This window comes from Parasteatoda tepidariorum, chromosome 8, assembly GCF_043381705.1.
Source record: "Parasteatoda tepidariorum isolate YZ-2023 chromosome 8, CAS_Ptep_4.0, whole genome shotgun sequence".
NCBI lineage: Eukaryota > Metazoa > Arthropoda > Arachnida > Araneae > Theridiidae > Parasteatoda > Parasteatoda tepidariorum.
In genome coordinates, this window is record NC_092211.1 from 65,308,794 (window position 1) to 65,328,128 (window position 19,335).

The 19,335-nt window shown below is 28.3% G+C and overlaps 1 protein-coding gene across 8 annotated transcripts in view; it reads right to left on the reverse strand.

Moving 5' to 3' along the window:
- The window catches only part of LOC107436894 (zinc finger protein rotund), a 318,292-nt gene that overhangs the window by 284,994 nt on the left and 13,963 nt on the right, over positions 1 to 19,335 (reverse strand). For all 8 annotated transcript variants that reach the window (XM_071184141.1, XM_071184140.1, XM_071184145.1 and 5 more), the window contains exon 2: positions 2,417 to 2,486. In XM_071184141.1, the coding sequence (XP_071040242.1) occupies positions 2,417 to 2,455 (39 nt within the window). In that variant the 5' untranslated portion in view covers positions 2,456 to 2,486. The remainder of the gene's footprint in view (positions 1 to 2,416; positions 2,487 to 19,335) is intronic.

Here is a 19,335-nt window from a genome sequence, read left to right on the forward strand (position 1 = left end):
TTTATTAGATAATGAATTTACATATGCTCCTTTGTCATGAAACTATGTGCACCCTAATTTAATATCAATGCTAATTCTTATAGACCTAATTATTTTTAAATATATCATTAAAATATCATACCAACTTGATCCTTTTCTCGGAGAAATAATTATGTAAGGGATTAAAAGTGAATTGAGGCAACCTTTACCCCCCCCCCCCAACAAAAAAGTCATCGTCATCCATTTTCCGGCTTTTTCCTCCCACCTTTAAAATATACAATGGCTATATTTTTCTCCTCACGTTTATTAGCCCCTGAACACTTAATGCAATCATCCGAAGTGAAGGGGGTTGGGGGAGAATTAAGGGGAGAGGAGAGTGCTGGGGGTAATCCAGAAGTTCTCCTGCTACTCCCACAACGAAAATTGTCATTCATTCCCTGGTATCGATTCATCAAAAGATAATAGTTAATTTCTCTTGTATGTCCGTTTACTTAGTTTGTAATCTTGATTTCGAATTGCTGAAAACCTTTTTGTTTCCTGTTTTCTATCATTTATATCTATCTGTTCTGCTAATCTATCAGGATTTTGCTCTTCTAATTTGTTTTTCCTGATTTGGAATTGCGGAAAATCTTTTTCTATCATTTATTTCTATTCTGATTATCTATCAAAAGTTTGTTTACCTATCTTCTTTTTCTGATTTGGGATTATCTATCAAAAGTTTGTTTACCTATGTTCTTTTTCCGGATTTGGAACTGCGGAAAACCTTTTTCTATCATTTATATCGATTCTGATTATCTATCAAAAGTTTGTTTACCTATTTTGTTTTATCTGATTTGGAATAGCGGAAAACCTTTTTCTATCATTTATATCTATTCTGATTATCTTTCAAAAGTTAGTTCAACTATGTTGTTTTTCCAGATTCGGAATTGCGGATATCTCTTTGTTCATCTATTTTCTATCATTTACATTTATTCTGCTTATCTATCATAATTTTGTTCATCTATTTTGTTTTTCCAGATTTGGAATAGCGGGAAATCTTTTTGTTTATTTATTTTCGATCATTTATATCTATTCTGCTTATCTATCAAAATTTTGTTCATCTATGTTGTTTTTCCTGATTTGAAATTGCGGAAAACCCTTTTGTGTATCTATTTTCTATCATTTAGATCTATTCTGTTTATACATCAGAATTTTGTTTTTTTCTTTTATCCGGAACAATAAAACACAATCATATTTAACATGGTTTTTCTAATTGGGTTTTTAAAACAGCGGTATTTATCAAGATTTTTCTATTTCGGTTTTTAAGGCAGCGGTTCCTAAATGAACCTTGGGGTTCCATGAAAGCATTGCAGGGGTTCCGAGCGTTTAGTGTTTTTTTAACTAGTACTGTTTTTAAAGCTAGTAATTAAATTTATATCAAATTAATAATCCTTTATTTATTTAATATTTTCGTTATTTTCATAAAATTATTGAATTAAAATACTTGTGAGGAAATACATTTTAAAAAAATATTTTTTTCTAATAACAATATAATAAATAAAAGGATATTCATTTATGAAAAATTCTAATAGTATTCCAAATCGAATAAAATACACTAGATGCCGCTTCAGACCTGTGAATTCAATTGTCTGACATAAAAACCAATTTTAAGAGAAATATCGATAAAACGATATGATGAAAAAATTTCATTCTTTATTCAATCGCTAAATGTTTTCAAAATAATTAATAAAAATTTAAATTATTAAATATTTTTAAAATATTTAATATTCTTTGGTTAATTAATATAAGCTCTAGGACTGTGAATTCAACGGTCGGATATAAAATCTAATTTAAGATTATTAATGATAAAACGCTGAAAAAATACGATTCATCTTCTTAAATATTTTCAAAATCAAGCAGACTTTTATTGGATAATACGTTTATAATTGTCTTTTCTTCAGTTATTAAGTCGGGGTTCCATCGAAAGAGCTTTGATCGTTTAAGGTTCCATAGCTAAAAAAATTTGAAACCACTGATCTAGAGACTAGAGTCTCGAAATTTCGGGAAGGTAGATAAAGCTTTTGCAGCCAAGATCACAAAAATGATCACCCCCCTAACTTGGGGAATGTCCCATTGTCAATCTTTTCTTTGTCATTGTCTTTCCTTTGCCCATAAACTGCTATTGGGTGCTGATAAAATAAAAATGTGGATTTTTGGGAAAATGTAATAAAAAAATTATAAAGATTCGTTATTTTCAGACAAAAATGTACAAGCACATACTTTCATCTAAAGCTCATTTTTTCATATTATACAGTAAAATTAGAGACCTTTAAAGTACAAATTATGATAAGGATTCAGAAAACATATATTAAAAACGGAGATAACGATACAGCCCGCATGTAGAAATTATTTCACGGATAGTTAAATACATTGAATAAATTTTATAAAAAAAACTTACTTCTTTTATCGAGAATTTCCAATGTTTTATAAGATCCATATCCAATAAAGAGCATCATTTAGCAAGTCCACTGAAATATTTGAATAATTTCACATAAAAACGATAAAATAAAGTATTAAACAATACAAAGATGGAAGTATTCATGAAATTTAATAAAGAAAAATGCTTATTTGTCTTTAATAAACTTTTGCGCTATGTCATGCAATTTTTTTTAACTACATTAAATTTTCTTTTTTATAAAATTAGCCATAAAATTGTGAGAATTATCAAACGACTTCTTAAAAAAAAAACATGTGCACCATTTTAAAAACACTCAGATTTTTAAGTTCACGAACATATATCAGTCTTATGATTCGGCCTTTATTTGGCAGAAGTCAATAAATATAAAGGTGGTTGCCAACGGGAAGGAAAAATTTTTAACATCAATAGCACTCACCATGTTTTGTGGAATTTGATAGCTACTCTTTTGTTACTCAACGTGTTTTACGGAATTTAATGGCTAATCTTTTGTTACTCAATATGATTTATAGAATTTAAACGCTAATCTTTTGTTACTCAACACGTTTTATGCAATAATCTTTTGCTACTCAACATGTTTTGTGCAATTTGATAGCTACTTTTTTGTTACTCAACATGTTTTATGGAATTTAATGGCTAATCTTTTGTTACTCAACATGATTTATAGCATTTGATCGCTAATTTTTTGTTACTCAACATGTTTTTCCATATGTTCTACACATTTAATTAATCTAAGGTATTATTACTGAAAATTACACTTCTGGTTCATAAGAATTTACGTTATTATATTATGGTTTTAAATTATTAATTAATTAAAATTTTAATTAATTAAAATTTTAATTTATATTTGATTTTATTTACTCTTGTATTTGTTTCTAAAAAATGAGCATATATTCATTTATTACGTTTTGTCGTTTCTCTTTAAAACGACGATTAAATCAACAATGAAAACGTTGCAGGGCGTTCAACAATTAAAAAAAAAAAATAAATAAAAAAAAAAAACTGAATAACTTCTGATCTTCACATTCTAGAACTCTGTCTTAATGGTTCGTGGGGTGACCTCAAATATTCTAATTAATTACTGCAGACGATATTTTAAGTTAAGAAATCAGACACAAAAACGTACTTTTCCGTAATTTGGGAAATATAGTTCCAATAGTTTTGCCAATAGAGCGGTCCAAAGTTTGAACACTTTAAAGCTAATTTCCCTTTTTGCGTATTTCATCATATCTCGAGAACTTTTTAAGCTGATTGAAAAATCTTAGTCACACAGTTATCACTTAAACACAGTTATAAAATTCGTTTATGCACAGGCAATTTTATGCAAAATATAAATTATTTTTTTAATATTTTATTTAATGTATTAAATTAATATATTTTTATACATTAAAAAATAGCTTTAGTTCTTGGTATGGTTTTCAAAGAGAAATAAAAATGTTGCAAGTGCATTTCTGAAATACGTTTATGTAATGATAAAACCATAGTGTGTTTTACAACTATTCCATTGTTGTAACATTTGGCTACAATATTACGTTTTTGCGCATGCCAAACTGAGAGATTAATTACCATCCTAGTGAGAAAACATTTCAGGCACATTATCACTGTTGGAACAGCTTTCAACCACCCAATGAAAACGCTACACATACATCACGGAAGCGTATCCGAAAACATAGCATAATACAATTAATAATCCGTTCTGATAGCATTACTAAATAATATTTTTGTGATTTTGAACTTAAAACTGACAGAATAATTTTTTCGTGATAAAAAAACTTTTCAGGCACGTTTTAATTTTTTGTCAGCGACCAACAGCCGCTTTCAACAAACAGAGACAGATTTTATTCTTCAAAATTTAAATAAATATTATTATTATTGCATACATTTTGATTTTATCTTAAAAATATTATTTAAAACACGATCAGGTAATAATTAGGAATATTTTGTTTTATGTTAAAAACATGACATCATCTTAAAAATAATGAAGAACGAGATCTTTTCCTAGATTATTTATAACAGAAAGAATGCAGAGGAAAAAAATTGTTGTCTCAAATAAAGTTCTTTTAAACATATTACTAATTTAAAATGCTACTAATAAAAAGTACTTTTTAAGCAGAAGCATCATCTATTTTTAAAAATATTTTTATTCATAATGGATTTTAATAAAAATATTTTTTATTCAAATAAACTCTGCAATAACAAAACTTCGTAAGGTGTTCGATTTATTTGAAAAAATAATTTCAACCATCATTTTGATGTTGTATTTTAAAGTATAATTTAATTGAGATAATTTCAAAATGGAATAAAAAAAAGTTTGTATTTCAGATGCCGAAATGTATAATATTTTTAAATATAATTTCATTTAAATAAATTCAAGAGGAGAAGGAAGAATTCACGTTTCGCAAAACGGAAAATAAAAATAATTTAAACGAGATGATTTCCTATTTTAATTATCGTTCAAATTTAAAGCAGATATTATTCGAACCAAAACTACCAAACTCAGATTCGGTGAATAAAATATTCGAAGATAAATTATTCAAGGTGGTAGAATTGAGGAAAAATTTAAATAAATAAATTTCCTCGAGTACACTTCAAGATAAATTGAAAAAAAAGAAGGAAAAAAAAACTAAGATTCATTTTCAAATAAGCTAAAATATAATTTTTGACAGAAAAGCGACTTTTTATTGCAAAATATGCATTATTAATTTAAGAAATTTTAAATTTAAGAAAACAGTGTTAAATTAGAATTTTTTTAAGTTATTTAAAAAAGAAAGAAGAAAACAGTTATTGTTATTATAACCGCCTATAAAATAATTTTCAAGAATAAATATTATTCAGGGTCTGAATAATCAGTATCTACACATATCTAAAAATTAACTATAAAATAATATTTAATTCACTATAAAAATATAATAAAAAATTAAAAACAATCTACAAATAAGAAAATGATTAATTTTATGTATATAGGTAGAAGAGAGATTATTTAAAATCACATCACTCTCATCAAAAAAATACGTTTAAATATATCTATGTTAATTAAAAATACCATATTAATCCCTAAAACAAATTATACATAAAACTTAAATAAAGAATTATTAAAACTTGATAAAATAAAATTATCATACTAATCACTCAGATCACATAATCATATTAATTACTATATTAATCATCACTCATATTAATCAAATTAGTCACTCAATCATTCACTATCATTCATTAATCACTCACAAATTAATCACTCATATTAATCACTATATTGATCATATTAATCACTAAAAATATACTGAAAAATCTAAGTTCATGGGATCTTATGGGAAAGTAGATCTACATGGGATCTAAGTGTTCTATTCCTCCGTACACTGTAAAATCATCCAGACCAAATTACGGTAAAAATTGTCGGCACTCAGGTACCGGTACTTTTTACCGGAACATGTTTAGAACAAAAAATATGATGTGACGAATTTTTGAATTAACTGTAAAATCACTGAATTACTTCAACTAAACAAATATTGGTGTAAAAATTACGGTATAATATTTTACGGTGACAACGGATTTTACGGTAAAATGGATTTTATAGATGATGCACCCAAAGCTCCGGTACTTCATACCGTAATTTAATCCAGAATTTTTTGAAAGAGAATTTGATAACTTATAAATCAATATATGTAGTCAAAAATTATATAATTGACAGATTCATCAGACGCAAAGTGTAGTGAATACTTATTATAATTCTTAAAATTTCTTGCTAAGACAAAGCAGGGGTCTGCTTAGAAGAAGTTTGGGTCCGTTAACGGATCCTTCACAAAATATATTTTCATAAAAACGGACCCTTCACAAAATATTTTAACTTAAAAACGGACCCTTCACAAAATGATTTTTCTTTTAATCGGACCCTTCACAAATTTGTTTATCTTCATTATTATTTTGTTAATCGAATAAACCCTTTCCAGGGCAGAAAACAAGAAAGATGGATGTAAACGAATTAAGTTTTGTCTTCGGCAGACGATTCTTCCATTATTCGTCCGAAATTAATATTCTGCGTTCAGCAGTATAGGCTAAATACCAAATATTTGTATGTTGCATCTTTAATTTAGAAGCAGCAATTGTTGTTTATTTTTTAAAATTCAATTTTTTTAATTATAATTTTACAGTGTTGAGCATAATCTTGTATGTCTTTACAATTTAAAAACTCCTTGAAAAAGTTTTTTTCTGCAATAACGGACCCTATTTGCGCAAATTTATGAAAGCGGACTCTGGTTGAAAGAATGTGAGTAATTTTTTTCACAATTTCACGAAAAACGGACCTTTCACAAAATGTCTGGACAGACCCCTGATAACAGTTATTTACTTTGATATTTAAGGCTTGGCATTCATTTATAAACTGCATAAAAAGTCGTGTCACAAGCACTGAAGTAAGTTAAACCGTAGTTTAATTGTTTATGACATGGCATTTATTAAAGACAAGAATAAAAAATCGTGTCACACGCATCAAAATACATAAAGCATTTACATTTATGCTTGTGGCATTAAAGTAAATAAAACCATTTGAATGCTTATAACACCGCATTTACTTAAAAAGTAGTTACGTCAAAAAAGTAAATATAACAATTATTTACATTGTTGCTTACGGCATTAAAAACTATCATTTACTTTGATACCAATGACATCGCATTTACTTAACCCTTCATTAAAAATTATGTCACAAGCATTAAAATAAATAAAACAGTTATTTACATTGACGTTTATAGCATTTATGTCAACAAAACTATTAATTATTAATTATGATATTGTATTTATTTAAAAACTGCATAAATAATCATTTCATTTCAATTTAAGTAAATAAAAGTTATTTACTTTAATGCTTTAAAAGAGACATTTATTAAAAAGCTGTATAAAAATTCAAGTCATGGGCTTTAAATCAGGGGTCTGCTTAGGAGAAATTTGGGTCCGTTAACGGACCCTTCACAAAATATCTTTTCATAAAAACGGACCCTTCACAAAATAATTTATCTTTTAATCGGACCCTTCACATATTTGTTTATCTTCATTATTGTTTTGTTAATCGAATAAGCCTTTCCCGGGGAGAAAGACGGTTCCAGACAAACTAAGTTTCCCTAAGTTTAAATTCCAAATTTAGTATTCTAAGAAAATATTTCTACTTTTACAAACATTGTGTGCTCATTCTTATTAATATAAATCATATTTTTTTTGTAAATAAATCATTGATCAATTTATATTTATCCATAAAATTAATTAATAGAATATTATGTAAATAAAAATTAATATCTGGCATTTTTTTAAATAAAATATTATAAATTTAAGAATTGTTTAAGTTTACTTAACGCGAACACATTAAAAGTGATACATTACAAAGTTGTGTTATTTAAAATACGTCAATTAAAATTATTAAAAATGTGAGTGATTTTGTTTCCATTATTTGTTGGAAATGAATATTCTGTGTTGAGCAGTATAGGCTAAATACCAAATATTTGTATCTTGCATCTCTTTAGTAACAGCAGTTGTTGAGCAGGATCTTGTATCTATTTACAATTTAATAACTTCTTCAAAAGGTTTTTAGCAATTTTGCAAAAACAAGACCATATTTGCACAAATTCACAAAAGTAGGACCCTGGTTGAAAGAATGTGACTTAGCGCTCATTTTATATTCATAAATTATGAATAGTTTTTTCACAATTTTACAAAAACAGGACCTTTCACAAAATGTCTGAACAGACCCCTGATTAAACAGTTCTTATTTTAATACTTATGGCTTTGAATTTAGATTTTAAAAAAAAAACGTAAAAAAATGTCATTTTATAAACAGTAAGTAAACAATATTGCGATTTGGTTTTAGCGGTAAAATTCGTGCGCTATTTTTTAGCGTAATATTTAGTGCTAAAAGATTGCTATTTCCCCTGTTATACTACACTGTTTTGACAGCTAAAAACATCATTTTTTTTTCTTGCTATTACAGAAAAATGATTTAAAAAAAAGTAACAGCATTATAGATGAATTCAAATGTTGGTATCGTTTAATAAATTTAATTTATCAGGTCTATGGGTAACATAATAATATTTAAAAAGCATGTTTCTGCAACCTTTCGACAGTATTTTCAGAGGGACAAGCTTGAAAAATGTTTATTTTGCATTGTAGAAAGGTTTCAAAAACACGAAAGATTTCTTTAAATTAATTGAAGGTTTTAATGGAGAAATACATGATAGAATGTCAATGGAAGATATACAGCAATCATATGACCCCCTGGCTTAGCATACAGTTGAAAAGAATGGAACAATCTTTTGCATAAATTTATAAGATGAAGAAAGAATAATGTTTAAAACGATTGAACATGTCTCGCGGTTACGGCTGCAGAGGCAGAATTTAGAAATTTTCAAACGGAAACACCTAGCTTTTTTTACTGAAATCAAACAACTATAGTTCCACTATAATTTCACTGAACTCTAACGAAATAAAAAGCCTAATGCTGCATCCGGGCTTTCTGCGTCTCCGTCTAGCGTCGCCACTATCCGACTTTATATCATCATTTCAACTCTGATTTAATTTTTTTTACTGTGAGGACCACGTTTAGATGAAAAATAGTACTTTAAAAGAAGACCATTTAAAATTTTGAAATTCTCTAATATTAGTTTTTTTTACTCTGTTTTGTTTAGTGTATACCACAAAATACCCATATTTTTTTTTACTCCGTTCTCTTGAACGGAATTTCACCAAGAAATCATGTGATGTCAAAGTTATTTTTTAATCATTTTGTATAGGGAGGTATAAAACACAGCGTACCCGCATCAGCCCATTTCAGGCCTAGTAACTCTTGGAGGTTAAATCTCCACAATTTTATGGATGCAATGTAGTCAACAATGCGCACCGACCGCCTTTACCCCCCAGACAAGCTCATCGAATTCAAGCAGGATAAACTTCAAGCCACGAAGGGGGATGAAGCCCCGGTCTTATATAATAACAGTCCATTGTTATAACAATTAGGCCATTACGGCCTATCAGGAGTTATACAAGAAAAAAATTTAAAACAAATTATATTCTACGCAATTTACACATGTTTCATGGCGCTAATCAGGGGTCTGTTTAGAAGAAATTTGGGTCCGTTACCGGACCCTTCACAAAATATCTTTTCATTAAAACGGACCCTTCACAAAATATCTTTTCATTAAAACGGACCCTTCACAAAATATTTTAACTTAAAAACGGACCCTTCACAAAATGATTTTTCTTTTAATCGGACCCTTCACAAATTTGTTTATCTTCATTATTGTTTTGTTAATCGACTAAATCCTTCCCAGGGCAGAAAACAAGAAAGATGGATGTAAACGAATTAAGTTTTGTCTTCGGCAGACGATTCTTCCATTATTCGTCCGAAATTAATATTCTGCGTTCAGCAGTATAGGCTAAATACCAAATATTTGTATGTTGCATCTCTAATTTAGAAGCAGCAATTGCTGTTTATTTTTGAAAATTTAAATTTTTTATTATAATTTTACAGTGCCGAGCATAATCTTGCATCTATTTACAATTTAAAAACTCATTGAAAAAGTTTTTTGCAATAACCGGACCCTATTTGCACAACAAATTCATAAAAGCGGACCCTGGTTGAAAGAATGTGAGTAATTTTTTCACAATTTCACGAAAAACGAACCTTTCACAAAATGTCTGGACAGACCCCTGCTAATTACCTTAAATAAAATATTTCAAAACTGCTTTTTTATTTTACTGAACTCTCTTATTCCTCTGCATATTCAATTGCTAAACTTAAATCAACATATTATAAAAGAGTGACAATAATAAACAACATGTATAACATAGCACTTTAAAAACAACAATAAAGTAAATAACAACAAAGCGAAAATTTCAATAATTTATTTCTGCCTCTAGATATGTCATATTGAAGCCGAAAACAAAAACTAAAATTAATTGACTGAAATTACAGGCATTTAATTTTAAAGAGGAAAAAAAAGGGATGCAATAGCTCTATTTACAAAAGCCAGTTCGCAATTCAATCCAAATATAAACTTCAATACAACAAAAAAAAACAAATAATAATACATCTGTTTCATTTATTCCGCCAATGATAATCAGCACTAATCACGCCAAAAATCTATTACAATTCACCAACCGCGCAATTCGATAAAAAATGCCCAGCCAAGGGTTTATCTTAAACACTAAATTTACGTTCAATTAAGCGTGTTCTGGGGCATGCTAAAAGAATTAAGTTCGCTTGCTGGAAGTAAAAATAAAAAAAAGTTGAAAGAATTATTAAATGACCTACATTATGAGTGGCAACAGCAGAGAAGGGGCGAAAGGGGCGCTGGGATAGCGGAACTGCTCTGTCACGGCTCGGGGGGCCCCACATAGGATTGAAACTGGTTATTTCTACTTTGTATCTAAGTTAGCCACGGATCCGAAGCGAATTCGTATCTATGGTGACAAGACAAAGAAATGACAAGCAGGAAAAAAAAAGGTTCTAACCAAGAAAATTTGTACTTATATTTCTTTAGATTAATTGAATTTTTTTTTATAAGAAAGCTAGATTTTTTTTTATTTATTTATCTCTTCATCCTTTCTAATAGATAGTGGATTAGTGATTTACGAAAAAAAAAAATTATAAAAAAACTGTTGTTCATAGAAAGGGAGAAAGGGTTAAAAAAAAATTAACAAATAAGTTTTTTGTCTTTAAAAAAAGAAAAGAAGAAAAAGAAACTCACTTAAAACTTGATTCAGTGTCTAATTAAGACATTGATATTTTGGACCATAATCCAAGAATACAATCCGCGCACTTTTGCTGCTAAGAGGCTAAGTTGAATTAGAGTAAATTGCTAAATTGTAATGAATGGTGTAAAATGCTAAATTGAAATGAATGGTGCAAAATACTAAATAGCATTGAGTAGTGTAAATTTCTAAAATGCAATTGCGTAAATGCTATTAAAATCAGGGGTCTGTCCAGACATTTTGTGAAAAGTCCGTTTCTGTAAAATTGTGAAAAAATGACTTGTAATCTGTGAATATAACATAAACGTTAAGTCACATTCTTTCAACCAAGGTCCGCTTTTGTGAATTTGTGCAAATAGGGTCCGTTATAGCAAAAAAACTTTTTCAAGGAGTTTTAAATTGTAAAGACAAACAAGATTATGCTCAACACTGCAAAATTATAACTAAAAAAATTTAATTTTAAAAAATAAACAGCAATTGCAGCTACTAAATTAGCGATGCAACTTTGGTATTAAGCCTATATTTGGTATTTAGCCTATACTGCTGAACACAGAATATTCATTTCGGACGAATGAAGGAAGAAGCATCTGCCGAAGACAAAATTTAGTTCGTTTAAATCTGTCTTTCCTCCCCCCCCCCCTTCCTGGGAAGGGTTTATTCAATTAACAAAACAATAATGAAGATAAATAAATTTGTGAAGGGTTCGATTAAAAGATAAATTATTTTGTGAAGGGTCCGTTTTTAAGTTAAAATATTTTGTGAAGGGTCCGTTTTTATGAAAAGATATTTTGGGAAGGGTCCGTAAACGGACACAAATTTCTTCTAAACAGATCCCTGAAAATGTTAAATTGAATGATGCAAATTGCTAAACTTTTATTAAATGATGTAAAATACTAAATTACATTGAATGATGCAAAATGCTAAATTGCACTGAATGGTGTAAATATTATAAAAATGTGAAATTGAATGATGTAAATGGCTAAAATTGAATTGAATGATGTAAAATTCTTAATTGCATTGAATGGTGTAAATGCTATTAATATGCTAAATTGAATGGCGTAAAATGATAAATTGTTTTGAATGGAATGCTAGTAAAATGTTAAATTGAAAATGCAGATTGCTAAACTTTTATTGAATGTTGTAAAATACTAAATTGCATTGAATGATGTAAAATGCTTAATTGCACTGAATGGCGTAAATACTATAAAAATGCGAAATTGAATGGTGTAAATGCTATTAATATGCTAAATTGAATGGAGTAAAATGATAAATTGTTTTGAATGGAATGCTCGTAAAATGTTAAATTGAATGATGCAGATTGCTAAACTTTCATTGAATATTGTAAAATACTAAATTGCATTGAATGATGTAAAATGCTAAATTGCACTGAATGGCGTAAATACTATAAAAATGCGAAATTGAATTGTGTAAATGCTATTAATATGCTAAATTGAATGGACTAAAATGATAAATTGTTTTGAATGGAATGCTAGTAAAATGTTAAATTGAATGATGCAGATTGCTAAACTTTTACTGAATGTTGTAAAATACTAAATTGCAATGAATGATGTAAAATGCTAAATTGCACTGAATGGCGTAAATACTATAAAAATGAGAAATTGAATGGCGTAAATGGCTAAAATTGAATTGAATGATGCAAAATGCTGAATTGCATTGAATGGTGTAAATGCTATTAATATGCTAAATTGAATGGGGTTAAATTATTTAAATTGTTTTGAATGAAATGCTAGTAAAATACTAAATTGAACGGTGCAAAATGTTAAATGGAATGGAGTAAAATGCTAATTTGCACTAAATGGTGTAAAATGCTCGTAAAAAATTTCAAATTGAATTGTGGAAAAAGCTAAATTGTATTGAATAGTGTAAAATATTCGAAAAATGCTAAATTGTACTAAATGATGTGTAAAATGCTAAATTGAAGTTTTAAAATGATAATTTATATCAAATGGTGAAAATTCTCCTAAAATGTTAAATTGAATGGTGTAAAACGTTAAATTGTATTAAATGGTATAAGTAAATGCTAGTAAAATGCTAAATTGAATGGTGTAAATACTAGTAAAATGCTACATTTAATGGTGTTTACATATAAGGTTAACCATAATATTGAGTTATCAGACTTAAGAAAGATTTATTTGCACAATTATATGGTTCAAACAAATCGGCTCAGTTTGCTGCAAATTTGAATGATATAATGGTGCGACATGCTCCAAAATTACTAACAGTATATACTTCTAAAAATCTTTTGCAACATTTTACAGTACAAATTTCGACCTATACTTGATAATGGTAAGACACCATACCTTAGAGCCATTTCAAGCAAAAACTTATGAAAACCCTATATGAAAGTGATAGTTGCTTGTGTTCAATTATTAAAAACTACTGTTCGATATTTTCCAAGCATTATTGAACCAGTATATAGTAGAAAACCTGAATTTAATTATGGTATTTTATAAACTTGCTTATGTGACACTGTAGTTCAACTTAACAGACTTATAGCTCAATTTAAATAAGGTCGCAGCACATTTGCAACACGTCAATGTTATAATTCAACATTAAAACAATTCCTCTTAGCGTTGGCCTAATATATTCCCGAATGGACCAGACATGATTTGGTCCTGTTAAATTGTATAAAATAATATGAATACTATTCTTTAATTCATATCGTGCATTTGTTGCATAAGCATCTTCAATTGCATATTGAACCACATTATAGCAACTTAATTCCGTTTTACTCCAGATTAGAAGATACGTTCGTGATACATGTGGTTTAATTGGACACCTCATTGGCGGTAGATTTTCACAACATTGTAAAAACTCTTTGAACCAATTTCATTCAGAGTGTACCGTCGGGCTAACCATGGGCGTCTTTAAAAAAAAAAAATTTTCATCGTGTTCATCATTATCTCATCTAAACAATCTTAGCTGATATCTTTTTTGACACTCAAAGCGGATTAATTGAATGAAAAAATTTATGGATATAATAATTAATAAAAATAAAAAATAAATAAAACATCGTTCACGGTCGAGCTACAAATTACAGATTTGTAAAAGATTTTTCCCAACAGATTCGCCTATTCACAAGCACATTGGTCCACGACAGGGCAGGGATAGCCTGGTTGGTAGAGCACTGGGCCCATGCCCAAGTGGTCGAGGGTTCGACTCCCCGCGTAGTAAATTGTGACTGATAAATTACGATCTGTGGAAGAATGAATGGATGTATGAATGGATCCACCCTGTAAACGGGTGTGACGTATGGGTGTAGCAGAAGTCGAATTCTTGGCCATAGATGGCGCCACTGGAAAACAAGAACAATCGCACCCCCTCTGCCTTAATGGCATACGTCAACAACAACAATTGGTCCACGACATTTTTTCTTCTTCTTTTATTTACTCACTGAACAGAATTCAAAAATAGTCTAGGGTTTTCCATATTTGCTTAGATATAAGCATAATAAAAATAAATCCTACAAGAGATTAGCATAAAAATAGTTAATTCTCAATGCATTACTATCATCAGGTTATAAGTAAAATATGAAAATACCGTACTGCATCGTGAAGACATTTTTGATAAAAAAAAAAAGAAGAAAAAACAAAATTCTGGTAATAAAGCCGAAATACGGTATTTCAATCATTCATAAGGTAACGGTTTCCATTCATATGGTAACGGTTTAAAAGAAATTCTGGTTTTTAAAATTATAGTTCTTATTACCACACATTTAATAAAAATACAAAACTGAAAAGTAAATGTAACCGAATAAATGATTTTTATGCCATGCTCTAAGGAGCCGTTTCCAAATAGTGAAATGGAACCCTGGTGTACCGTGGAAGGCTCACGCAGGGGTTCCAAGAGTTAAAATTGTTTAAGCCGGTAATGATTTTTGAAACCTATCATTATAATTATATCCAAGCAAGCCATCATTTATTTGATATATTGGTTAGTTTTATGGAATTATTTAAGTAAAATAACTCTAAAAAAATTCTAAATATCTGCTATCTTTTTTCAAAAAAATATTTCTTCCAATAACAATACTTTGAATAAATTTATAAAAAGGAAATGCATTTATAAAAAATAAAAAAATTAAAAAAATTTTTTTCATTGAACTTTTCAATTTAATATAAAATGATCAAATCTTAGAATAAAGAATTATGTTTCGCTCATAATCATTCTTAACGTTTAGAACAATTCTTTTTTGAAAACTATAATTCAGCAAAATGGTCAAATCCTAGAATAAAGAATTACGTTTCTCTGATAACGATTCTAAACCTTTAGAACAATTCTTTTTTGAAAACTATAATTCAGCAAAAAGTTCAAATCCTAGAATAAAGAATTAAGTTTTTCTGATAACGATTCTCAACGTTTATAACAATTCTTTTTTGAAAACTATAATTCAGCAAAATGATCAAATCCTAGAATAAAGAATTAAGTTTTTCTGATAACGATTCTCAACGTTCATTAACAGTTCTTTTTTGAAAACTATAATTCAGCATATATTATTTCTTTTCAGTTTATGCTTACACCAAAAACAAGCACAGAACTAGTCTAGATGGCCATTCCAGGCCTGCGAACTTATCGAACTTATTATTGATAAAACAATAACTGAATATATTTCATTCATCACATTAAATATAATCAAAATAATTTATAGTTTATTATTATTATTTCGGTTAGTATATCCACAACTACTAATTTTATTTATTAATTTAAGGTTCAGTCAAAAATTGTTCGATAATTTAGGTTTTCGTAAGCCGTAAAAAATTGGAAACCTCTGCCTTAAGGTATCATGATAAAATTACCAAATTTTACTGCATTTTTACAAATTTTATCACGCACTATGAAGCCACATTTTATTGTTAATTTTACCAAAATCATGACCAAAGCGCTTCGGTAAAAATTACCGTGTTTACCGGGTTCCCATAGAATCTGAAACACGGTAAATGTTATCAGATTCTGGTAGTTTTGATCATACTTTTTTTTCCTAAGTGAATTAATCCCGATGGTTTCAGCTGACGTTTTCAGTAGCAGCTAATGTATAAGCATTGTTTAAAAAAATAATAAACAAAAATTAACTAAAATATCATAAGAATAAATAAAATACATTCAATAGAGAGTTGCCTCTTCAAATATTTGACAGTAGTAAATAAATAAATTTTAAGCTAAGCGATAATAAATTACTCACCATGAATATAACAATTTCTGCTATACATAAAATAATTTCGTAGTCGCACTGCAGGCATTAAACGTACTGATTAAACATAAAAATGGAAATTCGTGGATTTAAAATCAATAATGTCTGCTCTGATTTCAGGCAACAAAATTGCAATTTTAATAAAAATGTTTTCATGCAACAGTTATACAGTAACTATAATTGCGATTTTTATTTTTAGATGTACAATAAAATCAATACTGTCTACGACGACTCATTTTCAAGGTTGAACGGATAAAAAAAATATATATAATAGCGCTCGTTCTAAGCACGATTTAAAATTGTAATTTTATTAATGTAACAAAGTAACAGACATAAACATCTCGTGTTTTTTATTCCCTCACTTAATATTGTAGATAAAGTGCTACCAGACGTATCAAATTAAGACTTTGAAATTATTGAAAAAGGAAATATATGAAATTAAGGAATTAACTATCGATATATTATAGTTTGCGTCGAATAAAAATAATAATTAACAGTACAATATATACTGTCTGAAAGTACCTGTGTACTTGAGTTTTTCTTTACAAATCAATAAAATACGAGACGCGACAAACCTGATACTACCTGTTGCATCAAGTTAGCTACTCACTACTTCAAATTATTATTTATAGTACAAACAAAGTAACTGTCACAAAGTAACATGCTTTGGCAGACTTAAAAATTAAAATAATAAATAAATAAATAAAATATACTTGGTTAGACTAATCAAGCTTTAACTAGAACTATTTATCGATTTATCTAGAAAAAAATAGTATTAAATTAACCAATAATCCTTTTAGAGAAAAGCGTAAGAACTTGGATCAATCAATGGATCTAGAAATAAAGCATTAAATTAAGATCTTCCAAGAAAATTAGCTCTATCGAAAACACAGTACAATATATGTACAATAAGAACTATTATAAACAGTACAAATTTATGATACTTGTAAGTACTAATACAAAAAAATTGTTCTATATAAAATAAATAAAAAACGAGATGCGACGAGCCTTGTATTACCTATTGTATCAAGTATTCAAATTATTATTTTATTAACAAGGCAAAGTTACACGCGCGATTATTCCATAACAGACTTAAAAATATGTACTAAGATCAGACATAGGAAATTTAAACTGAAACAATTTACCAAATTTAGCAGCAGATCCGGAAATAAAATATTTGTTTAACCAGGGGTTTGTCCAGAAATTTTGTGAAAGGTCCGTTTTTATTAAATTGTGCAAAAATTACTCGTAATTTGTGAAGATAAAATAAACGTTAAGTCACATTCTTTCAACNTCCGCTTTCGTGAATTTGTGCAAATAGGATCCGTTATTGCAAAAAAACTTTTTCAAGGAGTTTTTGAATTGTAAAGACATACAAGATTATGCTCAACACTGTAAAATTATAATAATAAAAATTTAATTTTAAAAAATAAACAGCAAATACTGCTACTAAATTATTAGAGAGGCAACATACAAATATTTGGTATTTAGCCTATACTGCTGAAAGCAGAATATTCATTTCGGACGAATAAAGGAAGGAGCTTCTGCCGAAGACAAAACTTAGTTCGTTTGTATTTGTCTTTCCCCCCCCCCTTCCTGGGAAGGATTTATTCAATTAACAAAACAATAATGAAGATAAACAAATTTGTGAAGGGTCCGATTAAGAGATAAATTATTTTGTGAAGGGTCTGTTTTTATGAAAAGATATTTTCCCAAATTTCCCAAATTTCGGACCCAAATTTCTTCTAATCAGATCCCTGGTTTAACCATTTTTTAGGGAAAAACTGAAAAACTATAATCAATCGATTGAAGAATAAAGCAAGATTAAGAATAAAGCACTAAAGAATACATACTGAAAATACTATATGTATGCGTTAAAAATTATTACTAACAGCACAAATTCCTGTTTTTTTCAAGTATTTATGCACGAGAATCGTTCTATATAAATATTAATAAATAACAACAGACCTGATACTAATTGTTGTAATAAGTAGCTTACACATTACTTCAAATTAATATTTTATTGACGACACGCTATCTTTGATTATTCCGTAGCAGACTTTCCGTAGCATAGTAGATTATTCCGTAGCAGACTATTGATAAATAATTAAAAAATAACGAGGTCAGACATATGAAATTTAAACTGAAACAATTTACGCAATTTATCAATAGATCTAGAAATAAAATATTTAACTAAACAAATAATGTTAACAGTAATTTTTTAAGGAATAACTTAAAAACTATAATTAATAGATCTAGGAATAAAACTCCGTATTAAAGAATTAATGAAAATACTATATGTGTGCAGTAAAAATTATTGATAACAGCACAAATTCCTGTTACTTTCAAGTACTTATGCACTAAAATCGTTATATATAAAAATTAATAAAAAACTTTACGCAACAGACCTGATACTATTTGTTGTATCAAGGTTGTTATACAATACTTCAAATTAATATTTTATTGAAGAGACGCTAACATCAGTGATTATTCAGTAGCAGCGTAAAATATATAAATTAATAAACACAAGGTGAGACATATGAAATTTAAACTAAAACAATTTACCCAATTTATCAATAGATCCAGAAATAAAATATTTAACTTAACAAATAATGTTAACAGTAATTTTTTAAGGAATAACTAAAATACTATTATTAATAGATCTAGGATAACCGAATTAAGGAATTAATGAAAATAAAATAAATAATTCCGTGAATTAATGAATATAAAATAAAATTTGAGTGCAATAAAATCTATTAGTAACAGTACAAATTCCTGTTATTTTCAAGTACTTAAGCACTATAATCGTTACGTAAGAAATTAGTAAATAACGAGACGCAACAAACCTGATACGACCTACTGTATCAAGTTTGTTATATATTACTTCAAATTAATATTTTATTGAAAAGATAAAGTAACAGCAATTAACATACCTTAGCAAACGTTTAAAATAAAGGAAATACGT